Source organism: Jaculus jaculus, chromosome 1, assembly GCF_020740685.1.
Source record: "Jaculus jaculus isolate mJacJac1 chromosome 1, mJacJac1.mat.Y.cur, whole genome shotgun sequence".
NCBI classification, from domain to species: Eukaryota; Metazoa; Chordata; class Mammalia; order Rodentia; family Dipodidae; genus Jaculus; species Jaculus jaculus.
In genome coordinates this window covers 110,788,659-110,810,718 of record NC_059102.1, presented here as the reverse complement: position 1 = coordinate 110,810,718, position 22,060 = coordinate 110,788,659, and the positions used below count along the sequence as shown (strand labels likewise).

At 38.1% G+C, this 22,060-nt stretch overlaps 1 protein-coding gene across 2 annotated transcripts in view; it reads left to right on the top strand.

The window, feature by feature from the left end:
• Erp44 (endoplasmic reticulum protein 44) overlaps nt 1-22,060 on the top strand; it is a 96,132-nt gene that overhangs the window by 48,649 nt on the left and 25,423 nt on the right. For both annotated transcript variants that reach the window (XM_004656961.3, XM_045157865.1), the window contains 2 exons: nt 18,837-19,021; nt 20,829-20,944. In XM_004656961.3, coding sequence (XP_004657018.2) covers nt 18,837-19,021; nt 20,829-20,944 — 301 coding nt within the window. The remainder of the gene's footprint in view (nt 1-18,836; nt 19,022-20,828; nt 20,945-22,060) is intronic.

Here is a 22,060-nt window from a genome sequence, read left to right as displayed (position 1 = left end):
CTACCACTGAGGGGATCAGTTAGGCAAATCAAGAGCAGTTGGTTCCCCACCATGGCTGTGTGCCACTGTTGTACTTGTGTGGGCATCACAACAGGTTATTTGCTGCTAAGTAGGTTCAACCATGATGTTGCAGTCCGGTTCGCATTGCTGGTAGAAATCACCCAACCAAGAGCAGCTTCTGGGAAAAAGAGTTTTATTTTGGCTTACAGGCTCGAGGGGAAGCTCCACGATGGCAGGGGAAAACGATGGCATGAGCAGAGGGTGGACATCACCCCCTGGCCAACAGAAGATGGACCACAGCAACAGGAGGGTGTGCCAAACACTGGCATGGGGAAACTGGCTATAAAGCCCTTAAGCCCGCCCCCAACAATACACTCCCTCCAGGAGGCATTAATTCCCAAATATCCATCAGCTGGGAACCTAGCATTCAGAACACCTAAGTTTATGGGGGACACCTGAATCAAACCACCACACATGAGTTTCTTGGACAGATATTGGTCATTTTCCCCCAGTCGCCCATGTAGCACCTTCTGGTACTAGACGCACTGACTGTCTGGGGACTGACTCTCTTCTAGTTTCCAGCCATACCATTCCATTTTATGTGTCAACTGCATATGGTGTCTTTAGCAGTAGGGTCTTACCACTAACCTTTGGTGGGTCATCAAGTACTCTGACAGAAATCTGTCTGTCTTTTAGGATACCTTGTAGGTTTCTCTGATCAAAAGCTCATTGTGGGTGATAGCCCCATGGTGGTACTGGGAGTTACAGGTCAGTGCCCACTACGAAAATGAGGAAAAAGATAACTAATATACAAGAGTTAGAGAGAAGAGAGAGAGAGAGAGAGGGAGAGACTGAGGGAGAGGGAGAGCGGGAAGATGTAGAAGATTAAGGTTAGCCTTGATCCTACCCTCTCCAGTGTCTTGTGGTTCAGGTGTTCCCTATAAGGGCCTGGTGAAGGTTCAGCCATTGGGTCTGCCTTTTAGGAAGTAGAATTTTATGGTACCATTGCTCTTTGGGTCTAGATTTGTGTTTCCTACCCCTTCGATTTCCTCCCTCCCTCCCCATCCATCCTAGTGTCTAGTCCATGAGATGCTTGCTGGATATGTAAGGTATCTTGGATAGATTCAGGTTAGGTGCTGTAGATGAGTGAGACTATGTGGCACTTTTTTTTCTGTGATTGGTTAAGTTCACTGAGAATGATCTGTTCCAGGTTCAATCATTTTTCCTCAAATTTCATTGGTTTACACAGCTTTTGTTCATCAAGACAGTTAGAAGCTTGATCACCTGACCAAATGCCTTCACGGACCAATTTGCTTTTTCTTTTCATTCCAACAAGCATTTTGAGGATTTATTGATATTGTTCTATGCCGGGTAGAAAAGCAAATCAATCCAGCGTCTTGTAAGCCATGTCCCATATTTCTGTCTGCTGGGATTCATAACTAGATAGATCCATGAGATCAATAAAAGGTATAAGTAAAAAACTTAGATTGCATTTCCACTTTGCTTTTTGGAGCTTTCTTTTCCTGCTTTCACTGACAGTGAGCATTTTGTTTCTTCCTTTAAACCTTGCTGTTTTTTTTTTTTTTTGTGTGTGTGTGTGTGTGTGTGTGTGTGTGTGTTTAATTAAGACATTTCAGTGAAAACATAAATCCCTACTTACACTGAATTTGAGCCATGATCTGAAATTATATATACTTTCATGCTTATAGCCATTGGCAAGAAAGTTTGATATTTATATCATTCAAACATACATCATTTATTATGGTATCTTTTAAACTGACTTACTTTCTTTAAAATAAATCTGATATCATTATTAACAAAATTATTTTTGGGGGGAACATAGCCACAGTTTAGGTGTTTTTCCATTTATCATTGCTACAAATGAAAATTACTTGGGAAGTGTTATGTATTCCCTCTAAGTTTTTTTCTCTTATGTAATTTTTCACTTTGGAAAAGAATGACAGTATGAAAGCAACTGTGTGAAACTCATAGATTTATTCCTGTTTCCTTGTTCGCTTTAATTGTTGTAAGACACACTGCACTTTACTGACTATTTATGTGCTAGATTATACCAGTGGATTTTTGAACTGGAAGAGTGTGAAGAATTCTGTGGTCTGAAGAGAAATACTTTCTTGTCAAATTACTCATTGGAAGGATTTTATAAAATTATTAATATTTACTTACCGTGAATTATATATGTCTAAATGATGCGGTGGTAAGCTTGATAAATACTTATACAATGAAACCATCAACACAGTCAAGGTATTTGCCATCTCCTCTACTTTTCCTTGTGTGCTCTTATGATCTATTTCTACCCCAGCCACCCTCACCCCTGTCTTCAAGGGATCCTCTGCTTTTTGCCATTTTCTAGAATGTTATGGGAAATCAATATTGTATGACAGGATGTTTTTATTTTATTTATTTAGTTTTTGAGCTCATGGGAATCTTACTTCTGCCTCCCAAATATTGGAAGGTGAGTTGCCATGCCTGGCTTACAATTTTTTTTTTTTTTTTTGAGGCAAGCCCAACAGACTGGCCTTTTTTTTTTTATGTGGGGGGTGGTTGGAGAATTGACATGCAAGGGTCTCCAGCCACTGCAGTCAAACTCCAGACATGCCCCCTTATGTGCATGTGTGACCTTGTGCACTTGAGTCACTGTGTCTGGCTTATGTGGGACCTGGAGAGTCAAACATTACTCCTTTGGCTTCGTAGGCAAGCATCTTAACTGCTAAGCCATTTATCCAGTCTTACTTTTTTTTTTTTTTATGGTCAGCATGCTTATTTTGAGATTGTCCCATGTTACATGGTGTCAATTCATTTTTACTTTATTTTACACTATTCATCTCTTTGATTCCTTGTTTTCAGCTATTTGGTATATAACTAAGCACTGGGATTTCTGAGTTCTGTGGTAATTCTGTTTTTGATATTTTGAACAGCTTACTGTCTTCACAGTGGCTATACAATTTTATATTTCTATTAGCAGAGTATAGTGTTTTATTCCTTGCTGGATTTTTGTGTGCCCTTGATAGCTGTTGTCTTATGGAAGTGAATATGGTTGTTTTCATTCCCCTAATGTGTAGTAATGTTGAGTGTCTGAAAATATACATTGTTGGTCATTTGTATACTTTTCTTGGAGAAATGTTTATTCAAATCATTGGCTCTTTTGTAATTGGTTTTGTTTTGTCTTGTTTCTGTGGTTGAGTGGAGAAAGTACTGTGTACATTCTGGATATTAATCCTTTATCACCTATATGATTTGTAAATAATTTCTCCTATTTTGTAGGTCGCCATTTCTGTTAGTATGTTTTAGAAAATTCTCTCTTTTTTTCACTATCTGCATTTGCATATTTTTTGAAATAAACCGATCTTATATTTATGGATCTGTTTCTGGTCTTTCCTATACTATTGGTGTTTGTCATTTATTCACCTACCACACCTTGTATATTATGTACTTTACAATGTAGTTTACAAAATGTACTTTACAAAAGGTCGTGAAGTCAGGTGGCATAAGTCTTCTGACTTAGTACTTTTTTTCAAAGTAATTTGTCTGCTTTGGTATTTTTGTACTTTCCATACGAGTTCTAGAATCAGCTTGTTTCTCACAACAAAAAGGATGCTGGGATTTTAATTTTAAATTTTACTTTGTTTTGGAAGCAAATTGTTTCCAACTTGAAACCAAATAGAAGACGATTACTTTAGCATTAGTCTTATGGTCCATGAACATTTAAAAAAAATTATTTATTTGAGTAAAGAGAAAGGAGAGAGAGAGAGACAGAGAGAGGGAGAATGGGTGTGCCAGGGCCTTCAGCCACTGCCAATGTACTCCAGACACATGCACCACTTTGTGCATCTGGCTTAGGTGGGTCATGGGGAATTGAACCTGGGTTCTTTGGCTTTGCAGGCAAGTGCCTTAACCGCTAAGCCATCCCTACAGCCCCATGAACATTTTTTAAAGATATTTTATTTCTTTATTTATGAGAGAGACAGAAAGAGAGAATGGGCACAATAGGGCCTCTAGCCACTATATACAAACTCCAGCCACATGTGTCCCCTTGTGCATCTGGCTTATGTGGGTCCTGGGAAATCAAACCTGGGTCCTTAGGCTTCGCTGGCCAGTGCTGTAACCGCTAAGCCATTTCTCCAGTCCTCCCGATAAACATTTTTGATCTCACTACATACATAGTTAAGCATGTTTAGTTTCAGCAATGTTGTGTGATACATATATGGTATATTTTTGTCAAATTAATCTCCTAGAATTATTACTAGTTTTCATTTTTGTGGTTTTTTTCTTTTTTTTTTTTCTGAGGTAGGGTCTCATTCTCATGGCGATCCTCTGCCTCTGAGTGCTGGGATTAAAGGTGTGCGCCACCACACCCGGCTCATTTTTGTGTTTTAAGCATATTATTTCTTCTTTTATATACAGAGAGAAAGGGAGGTAGAGAGAGGCATGAAAGAGAGAGAGAGAGAATGGGCATGCCAGGGCTTCTAGTCACTACATACAAACTCAAGACACATGTGACACATTATGTATCTGGCTTATGTGGGTCCTGGGGAATCAATCCTGGGTCTTTTGGCTTTGCAGGACAGGGTCTTAACCACTAAGCCATTTCTCCATCCCTGGTTTTGTGTTTTAGTTGGCAAAAATTTACATATTATTCATCTTAAGTCGTCGTCCCCCCCCCCCCCCCCAGATAAGGTCTCACTCTATTCCAGGCTGACCCAGAATTACTATGTAGTTACAGGCTGGCCTTGAACTCACAGCAATCCTCCTACCTTGGCCTCCCAAGTGCTGGGATTAAAGACATGTGCCACCACACCTGGGCAAGTACTATTGTTTGGTAGTTTTGGAAATTATATTTAAAAATAAGTTTTCATTTTTTAATAATCATGTATATATTTAAATTTGTATATAAAGTTACAAAAATAATAGAGCTCCCACATACTGTACCTTTTTACCCATTTAACCCTACCCCAACATCTTGTGCCTTGTCAGAACTAAGAAAATGATATTGTTACATTTCTTTTAGCCATACTGTATCATCTGTTCATATTTGATCAGTTATTTCACTAATACCTATTTTCTGTCCCAAAATGTTTCATAGTTATCTCTTCTTAGGTATCTCTGCTTATGTTTGATTGTTCCCCTACACACGCACACGCACACCCCTGGACAGTTTTGAGGAATATTGGTCAAGTAATTTGTAGAATGACTTTCATTTTGAGTTTGGTATTTTTTTCTAAGCCTTATACATCTTTATGATATGTATTGTTTAATATATCTTATTTTTGATGCTGTTATGAATGGTATTGATTATAAAATTTTAATTTGTAGTTTTTGTTGCCAATAAATAGAAATAAAATTAACTTGTATGTTGCTCTTGCATATTAGAATTGATTAATTCCAACAGTTTTTATGTAGAATCTATAAGATTTTCTACTTGTGCTTTGTGCAAATAAAATAAATTTCACTTTCTGTGGTTTTTTTTTTTAAAGTATTCTTTCCAGCTAAATACACATTTCTGTTGCTTTAGGTTTAGGTTTTGTAAGAAGGTTTATAAAAAGTTTGTTTCCTAGTAAGATTAGAAGGTCTTGGAATCAAGATATCATCCTGACTTCATATCTCATTCATTTTCCCCCCATGTATATGTGTGTGGGTGTTTCAGTTACTTTCTTTTTGCTGGGACAAAATAACCTATGGAACAGCTTAGGGAAAGAAAGAGCTTATTTGAGCTTACAATTCCAGAGGGTAGAATCCATTATAGCAGAGGGGAAAGCATGGCTGACCAGTGGCCTCACATTGTCATATCTACAAGAAGGAGAAAGAGGGAGGGAAGGAGAGAGAGTTTGAGAGAGTCTGTTGGGGTGGCAGTGTACTTACCCCTGGATGAGATAGGGTGAGGGCTAAGACAGGAGGGGACCTGAGGAGTAGCTCTGATTCTTATGCCTGTCTTATTTAACTGAGGCAAGGTCTCTCTCTTGGTCCCAGAGCTTGCCATTTCAGGAGGTTTAGCTAGCTAGCTTACTGTTGGGATCCCCTGTTTCTGCCCCCTGAGTGTTAGAAATGTAGGCAGCCTCCAGGCCCACCCACATTATGTGAGTGCTGGGGATCTAAACTGTAATCCTCATGCTTACACAGCAAGTACTTTATCCACTGGGCCATGATTCAAGTGTCCCATAAACTCATGTGTTCTGAATGCAAGGTACCTATCTGGTGTCAATTTGGGAATTGGAGCCTCTAGGAGGCGGTGTATTGTTGGGAGTGTGCTTATGGTTGTTATAGACAGCTTCCTCTTGCCAGTGTTTGGTACAATTTCCTGCTGCTGTTGTCTACCTGATAATTGGCCAGAAGGTGATATCCACTCTGCTCATGGCATTGGTTTTCTCTGCCATCATGGAGCTTCCTCTGAAGTTCATAAGCCCAAATAAACCCTTTTCTCCCACAAGCTGCTCTTGTTTGGATTCTTTGTGCAGCACTGAGAAGCTAACTACGACATCCACTATCCCAGCCTTTCTATGTCTCATTCTTACTAGTCACCTCTTTGGTATTGTGGCAGTCCTGTCTTTGAGGCTACCGTCTACCTGGCTTCAGACTCACTACTTTGCTCAGCCGTCTCATCCACACAGTATTATATCCTGGGGAAATTCCTGTAAATGGTTTCCAGTTAAATTGCTTGGAGGAAAACCTATGTCTTGAGTGCTAACATAGATTTAGACATGCTTTTACATGATCCATTCTAGTCAATTATCATAATGCCTGGAGTTAGATAGTAGAATTTGTTTAAAAAAAAAAAAACTTGTATGACTACTCATGACATACAATAGGTCCTAGAAAAAAAAACTACAAGCTGAGCATACTCAGAGAAGCAAGAAAATAAGTGCACACTTGCCTATTGTGGTAACTGCTCTGAGGGGAAGATATTAAGTGCAATGAGATAATATAACTTGGTCAGGATGATTGGGAAGAATTGATTTAAAACCTGAAAGAAGAGTAGGAATTTTGTTGCAAGCTCAGAGCGTGACATGACACATGTGAATGTAGTGCTGAAATCTTCCTGAGCCAGAAACCAGATATTGTATCTGTTTTGTTAAGTTTTGCAAGTGCTATGCTATAATTTTTGATTAGCTCTCTTTATAAATTGAAGTGAAACCTTTAAGTCAAAAAACAAACAACTGTGCTGGAGAGATGGCGGTTAAAGTGCTTGCCTGCAAAGCCTAAGGACCCAGGTTCTGTTCTCTAGTACCCATGTGAAGTCAGATGCATGAAGTGGCTCATGTATCTGGGGTTGCTTGCAGCAGCGAGAGGCCTGCCATGCCCATTCTCATATTCTCTCTTTCTCTCTCTCTTTACAAATAAAGAAAAAAAAAAAAAACAGAATTATAGGCCTATAAAATTGGAATTTTTTTTAAATAACATTTATGTTTTATTTAAATGGCCATCTTTAAAAATCTTTTTTAGTATGTTTATGCACAAGAATTTCATTTCTTTTATTGCTGATGTAAATTGCATTGGGTTTGCTAACTTCAAATTTAAATTTTGCATTGCTAACATATAAAGGGTAATTAACTTTTTTTAAAGTTTTTATTAGCATTTTTATTAAAAAAATCCCATGGTAATTCCCTCCCTCCCCATCCCCCACACTTTCCCCTTTGAAATTCCATTCTCCATCATATTACATCCCCATAACAATCATTGTACTTACATATATACAATATCAACCTATTAAGTACCCTCCTCCTTTCCTTTAAATTGGCATTATTTTTATAAATCCATTTGAAGTGGGGGTTTAAAATATTTTTTAAAACTTTTTAAAAAGTTTATTTTTATTTGGGAGGGGAGAGAAAGGGGGACATAGAATGAGCATGCCTTCGGCCACTGCAAATGAACTCCAGATGCATGTGCTATCTTGGGCATCTGGCTTACATGGGTCTGGAGACTTAAACCTGTGTCCTTTGGCTTTGCAGGCAAAAGCCTTAACTAAGTCATCTCTCAAGACCTAAAATATTTTTATTTGTGTGTATATGTGTAGGGAGGGGCCAGGAGGAAGAGGGAATACACATGGGCATGCCAGGGCCTTTTTCTACTGCAAGTAAATTCCAGACACATGCTCCACATTGTTCATCTGGCTTTAGGTGGGTACTGGGGAATTAAACTCAGGCTGGCCGACTTTTGCAAGCTAGCACCTTTAACTTGGACTGCTGAGCCATCTCCCCAGCCCCAAAATGAGTATTTGAGTCCCTTTGCTGGGCAGTGCACCTCCTCATTTCTTAGCATAGGTTAGGGCTTCCTCTTAGGAAGTTTGTTAGTCCATCAGAAAATCTATCTCAGTGCATATATTCGTAGGAGACTTCCTGTTGGTTTGCTTGTGTGTTTCCATCTGTCTTTTCTTCTCCCACCTGGTGGCATATCTTGAAGCTTGGCTTCATCTTGCATTTTTATATACTCTTATTTGGACTTTTCCTTAGAAGGTTTGGCTCAGTCTGCTGAGAACTTGGGGCATGGAGAAGGAAAGAATGTGATGTAACAGGCAAATTCTACCTAATCAACCTGTCAGTTTTATTGTATGAACTGAATGTGGCTGCCTTGCTATCTCCCCTCTATTCCCTAAATAATACGGTTGGGAAATATAGTAGGTAAGGCAAGCCTTTTCATCAGGAAGCTTACGTATTTAAGCACAAGTGTATTTTTCTTTGAAGCTTCACTGTAAAGTTTATACTTACCTCTTAAGCCTCTGTAATTCTCCACTTGCTATATTCAATGTAGGGACTACTAAAGTATAAGGAAAGCAGAGAGAGGAAGTCCGGGCAACTATAAACAATATTGAGGAGCAATCCTGTCCCTGAGCTGGCAGAAGAGCAGGTATCCTCACTCAGCTGCTAAGGAGTTTGTTTTTGTCATGGTTCTGACACTTATCTTATCTTCTCCCATGTGGAGAGAAAAGGAAGCTAAATATTTGGTAAAGATATGTTTTATTGTTGACATCTTTTATGGGGTGATAAGAATCTGTCTGATCTCATATTGTGCTGAGCAACTCCACACCATTTTCTTTTTTCTTTTTTTTTTTTTTGCTATGCATATTATATGTTACAGATTTTTTCTTTTTTTAATTTTTATTAGCATGTTCCATGATTATAAAAAAAAATCCCATGGTAATTCCCTCCCTGCCCCCCACACTTTCTCCTTTGAAGTTCCTTTCTCCATCATATTACCTCCCATCACAATCATTGTACTTACATATATACAATATCAACCTATTAAGTACCCTCCTGTTACAGATTTTAAGACTCAATAGCCTATGGAAGTAATTACAAGTAGTATGAGCTATATTAATATTAATAATTATGATATAATAATAAAATGTGAGCTCTATAAGAATAGAAACCTATTTTTGTCATCTTCTACCAGTTGTAGTTCTTGAATAGATGGATAGATAATTGAATAAGCAACAAACAGTAGCTGGCATCTATGAACTGTTGGTACAATGTTAGGTACTTTATATATATAATCTCATTATTTTCCAACAATACAGTGTTTTCATCTATATTTCACCAAATCTAACTCATATAAGACATGATTTATCACCAACTGCAGAAACTGAAAAACCTGAACTATACATAAAAATGTGTTTTTATCACTTAGTTTTTTCAGCCATCATAAGAACTTTCTAGATTTACTTAATTGTAGGTATTTTTGATTTTGAAAGAGAGAGAAAGAGGCAGACAGTGAGAAGGAGAAAGGACACACCAGGGTCTTCAGCCACTGCAAACAAACTCCAGATGTGTGCTCCCCCTTGTGCACATGTGCAACATTGTGTGCTTGTGTCTCTGCGTCTGGCTTATTTGGGACCTGGAGATTTGAATATGAGTTCTTAGGCTTTGCAGGCAAGTGTCTTAACTGCCAAGCCATCTCTCCAGCCCTATTGTAGTGTTTAAAATCATTTTATTAATGGGTATACCTTAAAAGAAAATAAATCTGTTCCAGTGATCTGAAATAGCTTCTCTTTCAGTCTGATTCATATATTATTTTCCATTGGTCTTCTTGCCATCCAGATTAAAGAGTGTTACTGTACTCTCTAGGAGTGTCTTCCGAGCTGCTAACACCCATTCTACAAGTATGGATATTATCACTTTCCTGTTCAATTAAGCTCAGAATGTTCTTTTTCCTCAATTGATACATGTCACTGTTAAGTAGGTTTTATTTAAAGTCAGTGCAATTGATGTAAACCGAAACGCCAAAGTAGCTTTTGCATGGTGTATAGTGTTGGCTGGATTATAAATCTGTTTTCTTCCCTGCTTATTTTCTAAAATTTCTTCAACATAAGTACAAACATTCATGTGTGTGTGTGTGTGTGTGTGTGTGTGTGTGTGTGTGTGTATACGTACCTACATACATACGTACATACGTACAGACATGCTTAAAGTATGCCTTTGCTTCAACTGGAACATGATCACATTTAGGAGTTTGGGAGTAGAATTCACCACTCTGATCGAAAGTATCCTTGCTGCCTTGAATCTGGAAGATTCTATCTGGCTGCCCCTGGTGGGACCAGGTTCTCTGCTGACCTCCAGTGGCTAGAGGCTGTATAGCACTATACAAGAGATGTTCATGTTTGCTGATCAGTGCAGAACTATCAGATTTTCTATGAGCCTTTCTCAGAAAGTAGTTTTACCCTGGATTAGGTAGACATTGCCACATACCTGAGTAATTCTTATCTATCTTCCAATGTAGTTTGAACCTTCCACACTAGAAATTGAGAAGCTTTTCATAATTGAAAGCTGTATATATATATTCTGCCTAATGACTAGGCAAATATAAAGTGGAAGGGCTGGGGAGATAGCTCAGTTGGTAAAGTACTTACCTTACGAACATGAGAATTTAAGTCTTGTCCCTAGAACTCATGTTAAAAAAAGCTAGGCATGGTGTCATATGCTCATAATTCCAGCACTGGGAAGGTAGAAAGGATTCCCTGGGCCTCTGACCAGCTAGTCCAGCCTTTTGGTGAGTTCCAGGTCAGTGAGACAACTTTGTCTCCAAACAAGGTAAACTGTGCTTGAGAAATGACACCCAAGATTGTCTTCTGGCCTACACACATGAGAAATATAACATGAGTTAATGTGCATAGGGCAGAATTTGGTTTCCAGGTTATGAATAAGTTTCTGGACTTAATTTTAATTTTTCTGTTTAGTGTTATATTTTTTATGATTGTGTTTTTGTCATGGGGTGGTGGTGTTCTGAGGGAGCATGGTTTGGAAATAGGAAGAAGTACATAGGCAGCAGTGGTCTTTCTCCTGAAAGCAGAAGTGTAGTAACATCATGTTGAAACCATCTGCCTTTTTATACTGACTCTCCTGGATAATAATAGGCAGAGGGTTGTGGGGAAATGGGACTTTGATGAGACAAGAATGTGACACAGTTTCCTGATTTGGAACCATACTGGGCATTACTAAGGCAGGTAGGAAGGATCCATCAAGGAAAAGCAAGTGACCATTGAAGCAAAAGTACATGCTAATTTTCCAGTCATGGAGCTGTTAACCTTCTGAAATTTATAATTCCTCTGACATCCATTTTAACATATGATCTATCCAGTTAATTAAAAAAAAAACATTTATTATACCCCTTTAGTCATTCTTTGTTATATTGTCAAAATGTCACATTATAATTATCTTAAAATCACTTTTGGCCAAAGATTATAAAAAGTCACCTTTAGGTCTGAAATTACTGGTCAATGTGATTTTGAGAACTTTGCTTCTTAATTAAAACTTGCTTCAGTGTGTAGTGTGTCTGCTGCGGATGTGTTGCTTGAGAATAAATCTATTGACTGTCTAATCCTCTAATAGTCTTTAAAAATTATTTACGTGTTTTGCTCCACAACCAGATTTGTACAGCAGCCTGAAGGGAGGTTGTGCCATCGAGTATATAAGCAGACTCTTGTTTTCCATGCCAGGAGTGCAGCCTTGATAGTGGTGCTGTCCTTGGTTCTCTACTCCTGTCTGGAGAATGTTGTGAAAGCCCACCTCTGTAGCTGTCTGGCTGCTTAGCATAAATAGGATACAATTCATATTCTATCAACATAGGGTATGAGACTCACCAAAGTCCTCTCTGGCCTTACTTAGTCCCCTGTTAGTATATGCATATTTATTTTTAGTATGCTTCTTTCTCATGTCCATTAATTTACCAGTTTTAGAAGGCTAAAGGCATCAATACGGCTTCTGATAGTCTTTTGCTATCTATTTTCAAACTGATTCATAGGCCAGAAGTGGAAAATAGATATTTTCTTTTAGTCTATTTCTTTTTTTTCTGGGTCTATCACATGTTCTTTCTGCCAAATCATTTGGGGAATAAAGTAAAAAAATTGCGCCAACATCTTGCTGGTGGTTTAGACACTCAGTTTAGCCTTATTTACATTGAATGTCACTTAAATTGGACATAGTAGAATTAATTTACTTTCAAAGGGATTGATTTTTTTTAATTTATTTTGAGAGTGACAGAGAGAGAGAGGGAGAGAGAGAGACGGATAGAGAGAGAATGGGCGTGCCAGGGCTTCCAGCCACTGCAAACGAACTCCAGATGTGTGCGCCCCCTTGTGCATCTGGCTAACGTGGGTCCTGGGGAATCGAGCCTCGAACCAGGGTCCTTAGGTTTCACAGGCAAGCGCTTAACCGCTAAGCCATCTCCCCAGCCCAGGGATTGATATTTTTAATTTTAATTTTTTTTACATTTTCCCCCAATATGATGTACAAAATGTCATCTGGTAGTTTATTATACAACTGCCTGACTACAGCTGAACATGTTTTTATATTTATTGACCATCTGTATTTCAATAACTGAACAGTATATTTAGCTCACTTACATTTTGGTGGTCCTTATATTCATTCCTTATATAGTGTTAATGATTTATGTCTAGTATATGTCACATTTGTCATGAAAAGTTAGTCTTTCCAGGAATGATGGTGTATGCCTGTAATCCTAGTACTTTGGAGACTGACAAGGTATAGTTGTCAGCTACGTAGTGAGTTCCACACCAGCTTAGGCGCATAGTTAAGATCCTGTCTAAAACCAGATAGAGACAAAAAGTAAAAATCATGGTCTTTAATATCTTGGTGCATATTGGCTTGTGTAACTTCATAATCTGGCAAATTTCTTGGGTTTGTATGGTCCTGGCACAGGGTTATAGGCTCTTTTCAGACAGTATGACATTGTCTTCCAAGCACCATGGGGCAGAGATGTTACCATTTCTGTCTGAACTCCCACCTCCATGCCAGTCTCCTGTGTTACCCTGGGACTTAGTAGACATCCTTTGGGAGTATGGCTTTGTATATCTCAGGGCCATTTCAATCTAATATACCAGACTGGGTGTCTGATGTCCATGAAATCTTTACTGTAGTCTCTTGTCTTCTACAGAGTAGTACAACCCTAATCAGCAGTTACCGGTTTCATTTCCACAGGAAACCCTATAGGGAAAAAAATTGTCCAGCGATCTTTGCTCACCTAGAGATAGGCTTTCCTTTGGGGGAATATGACTTTATTTTGTTGTCATGGCTTTCATGGTTTCTAATATTTATTTATTGGTTTTTCGAGGTAGCATCTTGCTCTATCCCAGGCCGACCTGGGAATTAGGCTCAGGCTGGCCTCGAACTCACAGAGATCCTCCTACATCAGCCTCTGAAGTGCTGGGATTAAAGGCATATGCCACCATGCTGGCCCTAATCTTTTAAAAAGTCCATTTGTAAGGCTGGAGATGTGGCTTAGCTGTTAAGACTAGGAAGCCTAAAGCCCCCATGTATGACAGATGCACAAGGTGGCACATGCCTCTGGAGTTCATTTGCAGTGGCTAGAGTCCCTGGCTCTCTCATTCTCTCTGCCTCTTTGTCTCTCGCCAATAAATAGATGAATAAAAAATTTTTTTAAAGAAAGAAGCCAGAGGGGAAAAATAAAGGTCCTTTAAAAATTTTTTTAAATAATTTTTTGTTCATTTTTATTTATTTATTTAAGAGTGACAGAGGGGGGGAGAGAATGGGCGTGCCAGGGCCTCTAGCCACTGCAAACGAACTCCAGACGCGTGCGCCCCCTTGTACATCTGGCTAATGTGGGTCCTGGGGAATTGAGCCTCGAACTGGGGTCCTTAGGCTTCATACGCAAGCACTTAACCGCTAAGCCATCTCTCCAGCCCTTAGAAAAAATTTTTTAAACCAGTTATTGGTAGCAGGAATGGTACCTTTAATACAACCTGCTTAGAAATCCTGTTGTAAATTCCTTTGGGGAATTTTAAAAAAATATTATTTATTTATTTGAGACAGAGATTGAGAAAGGGTGTGCCAGGGCCTCTAGCCACTTCAAACGAACTCCAGATGCATGTGCCACCATGTGCATCTGGTTTATGTGGTACATGGAGAATGGAACCTGGATCCTTAGGTTTTGCAGGCATGTGCCTTAATGGCTAAGTCCTATCTCCAACCCCCTTTTGGGGATTTTTGTAAACCTAATTTAATTTTATTATGTGCATTTAATGGCATTCTTCTATTTTGCCACCTTTTGAAAAGACACTACACTAAATTCTATGGTGCGTGTTATGTAGAAGTGGTAGCAGACACTGTTAACTTCCTTGTTCATATCAGCAGGAAAGCATCAAGTCATTTGGTATTTATCTAAAGATATTTTATCAGATTAAGGAGGTTATTCTTCATTTTTGGTTTGCTGAGAGTGTAAGCATGAATAGTTACAGAATTTTATCAAATATTATCAAATGTTTTTCTGCCTCTTTTTACTCACATTGTGGGTTACTTTAATTGCCTTAAATATTAATCAAAACTAAATCAATTTGACTGTGGTATATGGTACCAAGTTCAGTTTGTTAAAATTCTTTATGCTTGCATGTATGGTTATGAGTAAGATTAATTCATACTTTCTTTCCTCATCATGTCCTTGTCAGGATTCCCAAAAATACTATGCTGACTTCATGAAACTAGTTGAAAAGTGTTTCCTTTTTACATTTATTGAGATAATTTTCATATACTTGACATTTTTGACTCCTCAAATGGTTGTTAGAATTTGCTAAGTGAAAATGTCTAGAGATGGATATTTATTTGGGAGACAGAGAGAGAGAGAGAGAGAAATGGGTACACAGGACCTCTAGCCACTGCAGACAAACTCCAGAGGCATGCACCACCTTGTGCATCTGGCTTATGTATGTCCTGGGGACTCGAACCTGGGTCCTTTGGCTTTGCCAAGCAAGTTGCCTTAACCACTAAGCCATCCCTCCAGCCCAAGGGATGTATTTTTATGGTAAGGGTTGAATTATAAATTCACCTTCTTTAATGATTTGGGGGATCATGTATGCTTTAGGTTTCTTTTATGGCCTATTATTTAATAGACAATTCAGTTATGTTTCAATAGTCATACTAATTTGACCATTTGGGAAGCATGAGCAACACTGATTATTTTTATCAAAATGTCACATCAGTATGACAGATACATACAGTGACAGTTCATAGACACAGCTCAGGAGCATAATCTAAGCTTCAAATAATTATAAATAAAATTATTCTTTTTGGTTAATTAATTAATTAATTAAGTTTTTTGTTTGTTTCGAGGTAGGGTTTCACTCTAGCCTAGGCTAACCTGGAACTCACTATGTAGTGTCAAAGTGGCCTTGAACTCACAGTGATCCTCCTACCTCTCCCTCTCCAGTGCCGGGATTAAAGGTATGCACCACCACGCCTGGCTTTTTTGGTTATTTTTATTAGAAAATATTAGTTTGTACTGATTTCTTGTATTGTCAATGTAGGTAAGTTGTGTTTTCATGGAAATTTTTCCATTTCATTTAAATCTTTATTGCCATTAAATCATTGATGGTAGCCATCAGGGAAAGAGAAAAACACATGAAAAGGTCATGCTGAATTGGAGATGTCATCCAGTGATAGAGTGCTTACCTAGTATACACAAAGCCCTAGATTCAATTTGCAGAACTGCAAAAAAATTTCAATAAGGCATTTACTTCTGATTCAAATTAAATATTATGGAACTTTTACTGAATCACTTTGGTTTTATTTGTTTTTCATAAGTTAATAGATAACTGTAAGCTTTGATTGTATACAACATTATGTTTTGAAGTATATATGCATTGTTGAATGATTAAAGGTTAGAATTTCATGGTGAGGGCATGTAACATCCTCCCAACACTACATTTTCAAGAATTCAGTATATCATTAGCTATAGTTACCTTGCCATATAAAAATCTCTTGAAATTTATTCCTCTTCTCTAACTGTAATTGCACGTTTTTTGATCAATGTTTCCTTTTTGCCCTGGTTCTGTCATCACCCCAGCCTCTGATAATCACTATTATACTCTCTAGTTCTGAAATAACTTTTTAGAGTCTACATATGAGTGAGATCATATAGAATTTGTCTTTCTGTGCCTGGTTAATTCCACTTAATGCCTTCCAGATTTGTTCAGTCTGTGACAAATGACAAGATTTTATTTATTTATTTTTTGGTTTTATAGTATTCTGTCATGTATATATCCACATGTTCTTTATGCATCCATATTTAAGTTGATTTTCAGTCTTGACTATTGTGAGAATAGTGCTGCAGTAAACAAGGAAGCTCAGATATCTCTTCAACTTACAGGCTTTATAGCCCCTGGAGTTGTACACAGTGCTGGGGTTGCACCACCATGTCATATTCTATTTCTAATTTTCTTTCTTTTTTTTTTTTTTTTCTTGAGGTAGGGTTTCACTGCAGCCCAGGCTGACCTGGAATACACTATGTAGTCTCAGGGTTCCCTCGAATTCACAGTGATCTACCTACCTCAGCCTCCCGAATGCTGGGACTGTTTTTAATTTTCTGAGGAAAGTCCATACTGTTTTTTTCATGCTCTCCTCATTTATATTCCCACCAGAAGTAATGGATAGGTGCTCTTTGATTCACATCCTTATTAGCACTCTCTCTTTTCTTTTTGAAAAGTCATTCTGATTGAAATAGAGTGATGTCTCATTGTGGTTTTTTTGTTGCTTATGGTGCTGGGCTCAAGTCCAGGGGTTCCTGCATGCTAGAAAAGTGCTCTATTATGCAGTATCTCAGTCCCTCATTATGGTTGGGTTTGCATTACCCTAAGATTAATGATGTTGAGTATTGTTTCATACACCTGTTAGCCATTTGTATGTCTTCTTTTGAGCAGTGCCCATTCAAGTTTTTACACATTTTTTAATTGAGTTATTCATGTTTTTGTACTATACTTGTTTTTGAGTGTACTTGGTGAGATGTATGGTTTGCAATTTTCCATTTTATGTGTTCTGAAGATTGTCTCCTTTAAATCTTTTTAGTTGGGATGAGCTCACTTGTCTATCTTTGCTTTGGTTGTCAGAGCCTTTTGAAGTTTTACCAAAATATTCTTCTCTAGACCCATGCCAGGAATCTTTTTTTTTTTTTTTTTTTTTTTTTTTTTTTTGTGGCTTTACAAGGTAGCATCTTGCTCTAGCCTTGCCTGATCTGGAATTGACTATGTAGTCTCATAGTGACCTTGAACTCAGGGTTATCCTCCTACCTCTACCTGCCAAGTGCTCGAATTAAAGGTGTGCACCACCACACCCAACTATGAATTGTGTTCTTAATTTTATTTTTCTGAACTTGGGCTGAAACTCTTTAAAAAAATTTTTTTTAAAATTTATGTGAGAGAGACAGAAAAGGAGGCAGAGAGAGAGAGAATGGGTGTGTGCACCTCCTTGTGTATCTGGCTTATGTGGGTCCTGGGGAATTGAGCCTCAAAACAGGGGTCCTTAGGCTTTACAGGCAAGCACTTAACTGCTCAGCCATCTCTCCAACCCTGAAACTCTTGATTCTTAATGGCATTAGCAATTACTCATGTGCTTTATCTAAAGCGCACATGTTAAATTTCACAATAGCAATGCCAGTATTAAAGTTTTTAAGATTTGGTCTTAATTCCATGATTCTAATGTCAAAACTATAAAACCAAAGTGTAGGAGGGAAACTACAGTTTCCAGGTTTTATGTGGATGGTGGATATTGAACTTAAGTCCTCATTCTTGCATAACAAGCAGTTTACCCAGTGAGCCATCTCCTCCACTTTCTATTGGACACAATTTAATCTCATTAATTCCTTGCTCTGATAGTAGGATTCATTTATGAAGCTTCAAAGACTTGTAATTCATCAGATTGAAAAAAAGGCTTATAGCTGATACAGGTACTAGATATGGTTTGAAGAAGCAATAAGCTCCTCAACCAGATAGATTATTATCTGTGTTATTCTGTGTAAACTAAGATGTGCAAATAATTTGGACTTTTCTGATTTGGTGAATAAAGGAGTATTCTTTTCTATCTCCTACATGACCAGTGATTTCCTCTTACTTGTCTCTAAAGAATTTTAGTAATCAATCATGATTTTCTTCACAATCTACCTCCTGCTTTCCTCTTTCCCCATAGTTTATATGCTGTTATTGTTACTGTCATGTAAGTTAACTTTGTGTCCTACCTTACAAGGCATAAATATTGTTGCTGTCTTTTATACTAACTATGCTGTGCATTTTCATTGTTTCAGTTTATAAAGCAATAATCCATAACAGAAATTACCCTTATTTTAACAGATGGAAACCAGGACATAAACAGTCAAAAAGTGTTAAATTTGGGATTTAAACCCCAACAGTATGAGTCTAGAGCCTGGCCTCATAACCAATATAAATTCAAGTCATGATTGATTGTTTTCTTTTCTCTACCAGTTAAAAAGAATGTCATGAACCAAAAAGATTTCACTGAGTGTTATTGGGGCTAATGAGCCCACCTTGACTGAATATGAAGTAAAGTTTGTTTGTTTTTTAATGCTTCTAGCTGATATAGCCCAGAGATACAGGATAAGCAAATATCCAACCCTAAAATTGTTTCGCAATGGGATGATGATGAAGAGAGAATACAGGGGTCAGCGATCAGTAAAAGCACTTGCAGATTACATCAGGCAACAGAAAAGTAACCCCATTCAGGAAATTCAGAGCTTAGAAGAAATCACCACTCTTGATGTAAGTTAACTTTGGGAAGATCATGTGAACATTGACTGTTTAATAATGCAAACAAATCCTAATGTAGAGTCTACACATTGTCTCATTGTCCATTGCAGGAGTTTTATCATGTACATATTTAGTTGAATTTTTCTTTGATTAATTCTCAAAAGGAAATGCTAGTGTTTTTCTGAACTTCTGGAGAAAATGTAGAGCATAACATTACACTCATTCAAATTGGGGACAAAGAGAAGCCTGAGTAAAATCAGAAGCTATAAAGTCAAACTTTTTCTTAGATGAGACCTGCAGAGTATCTGCTTTAATCAATATATCATAGTGTCTTCTAAAATAGCCTGTCTTAATAAAACTTGGCAAACTCCTTTCTTTATGAACTAAGTAATGTTATTTTTTTTTTGTTTTTCAATTTTTAATTGAGAACTTTAATATTTGAACATATTACAAATTGGTCATATTCCCATAAGATTATTGTCTTGTGTCCCTTGCCCCCCATTCTCCTAATGGCTCCCTTCAGTGGGTATATAATTTCTGTGGGGTTTGTGGATGTGTCAGTCAGTTGCTCTGGGGAAGACAATGCTTCCCAATACACCTTCCCCCTCTGTGGCTCTTGCATTTTTTTCTACCCTCTCTTCCACAATGTTCCCTGAGCCTTGGAAGTCACATTAGAAGCCTACTTTGGACTGGGGAAATGGCTCAGTGGCTAACGGCACTTGATAGCAAAGCCTGCTGGCCTGGGTTTGCTTACCCAGCACCCTTTTATACCTATGTGCACAAAATGACATACACATCTGGAGCTTGTTTGTAGAGGCAAGAGCTCCTGGTGTGTATGTGTGTGCGTGTGTGTGTGATTGTACACATGTGCACGAGCACACACACACACACAACAAATGAAATTTTAAAAATCTAAAAGAATTACAGGTGACTTCAAACAAAGGAAACCTCCTATATTTGATGAGTTTTGCTTGTGTCTCCTCACTGTCTATAGCCATCTCTTAGAGAAGGTTCTCTGGTTAGCCATTAAATAATGTTTTAAGGATAGTACACAACAGCAAAAGCAGTTTGGGTGTTTTTGTAATCAGTGCTTGTCACTGCCAGGTTGCAAGGTACTAAATTAGCCAGTTGCCATTTCATGGATGCTGTCAGAGACAGCTGACTCCTGGGTCAAGGACACACATCACAACATCGCCCCCCTCCAGCCCCACACATGCACACAAAGTCCTAAAGAGATAACCTGAAGGGCCCCCATGGTGCTTGTACAGTCAGAGGATTGTGTTACAGGAAGGCACCACTAAGCTTGGAGTACTTGCTATTTCAGAGGAATCAGTAAACTTTGCCTTTGGTCTTGTCATACCTTAATGTTCTGCTACAAGCATAGTGCCCATGTAGGGAGTGGTCAGTCTTAAACAGTAAGCATACATAGAAATGTTGAGTCATGTGAGACTCATAGAGGAGTCTCTATAAACAGATGCAACATTTTGGTAAATTATATAATTAATCACCTTATTTTAAATAAAGATAATTATTAAAAGGCTGTATTCCTTAAAAGTTTTAAAGTAAAATGCTAGAAGAAAATGCTTACATTTATGCTTTACTGTAGAAATATTGTTTTCAATCCAATATAATCTTCAGTAGTTTTAGACTAGGCATTAAAAGCTAAGTTACTGTGATAGTTATACTTGGTTGGGTTTTTTTTTTTTTGAGGTTATAGATGAAGAGCTATTTATTTGAGTGCTAGCATAAAGGGGTAAATGAAATAACCTTCTCTTAGAATTAATTATATATGCTGTGATTGTATGTGTTTATTTTACAGCGTAGTAAAAGAAATATCATTGGATATTTTGAGCAAAAGGATTCAGACAATTACAGAGTTTTTGAAAGGGTAGCCAGCATTTTGCATGATGACTGTGCCTTTCTTTCTGCGTTTGGGTAAGTACATGGGGAGCATGCTAGTGGGTAAGTTTGGCCACCATGTTAAATTCCTGCAGTATTTCTTCATGTGCCAAAAAAGACCTTTCAAAAGATTAACTCAGTGGCTCAGTAAGTTCATCATGTAAGTGTGCTTCCTGCACAACAAGCATGAGGGCCTGATACAATGTGAAAAAGGTGAGCGGGTGGGATCACAGAAATCTCTAACCCTAGTTTTGCAGGGGAAGACTCAGGAACAATCAGAGCTCCTCAAACTCCAGAATCAGTAAAGAGACTCCCTCTTAAAACAAGTCCAGCTGGAAGAACCATGGAGCAGGACACCAGAAGTTCTGTTCCAGCCATCATTGCATGCACATGCATATGCCCCTGTCCCCAGCACATCTACACACACCACATTACATACACACAAGAAAACAGTAAACTTGATCCTCCTAAACTCACCAGCCAGTTTTTATACATATACCTGAATTTTTTTAGGGGGTGAAAAGTATATATTTTTCTTCCATAGTATGTTGCTTTAGGATGTAGGTATGAGGGGGAAAGAATGGACTTGTTTAACACTGAGCTCTTTCATACTTTTATTAAATTTATTCACTTATCCTATATCAGACAAGAGGCCAACCCATGAGGTATTACCAAATTGAGTATAGTCTGTCCAGCTGAAAATCATGGCCTTTGTTATCTTCCTTCTCCATCTTTCCTTATACCTTTGTCATCTTAGAATAACAACTAACACACACACACACACACACACACACACACTTTCACTTTCCCCCCTTGCTCTGTCTCTTCCCTCTTTCCCTCCCCTCTGCTTAACCTCCCAGCCAGGGCCTTGTACATAATGTATTCAACCCCTAAACTCTAACCCAGCCCAGCAGTTCTCCTTTCAAGGCTAATCTCTTCACTGGTGTCCTTGTTGCTGGCCTCTAAGGCTTTGATCCACCAGTTTCTCTGCTTTTTCATCTTGTCACCCTGACCCCTTTCATAAGGTACTTCCTTCCCCCAAAACATGCCCCTCTTTTTTCTGACTCATTACTTTTATCTTTTGAGCTATAATGTCATCTTTTCAACATTTTTCAAAGACTATTTTATGCTTGGCTACCTTAATTTTCTTAC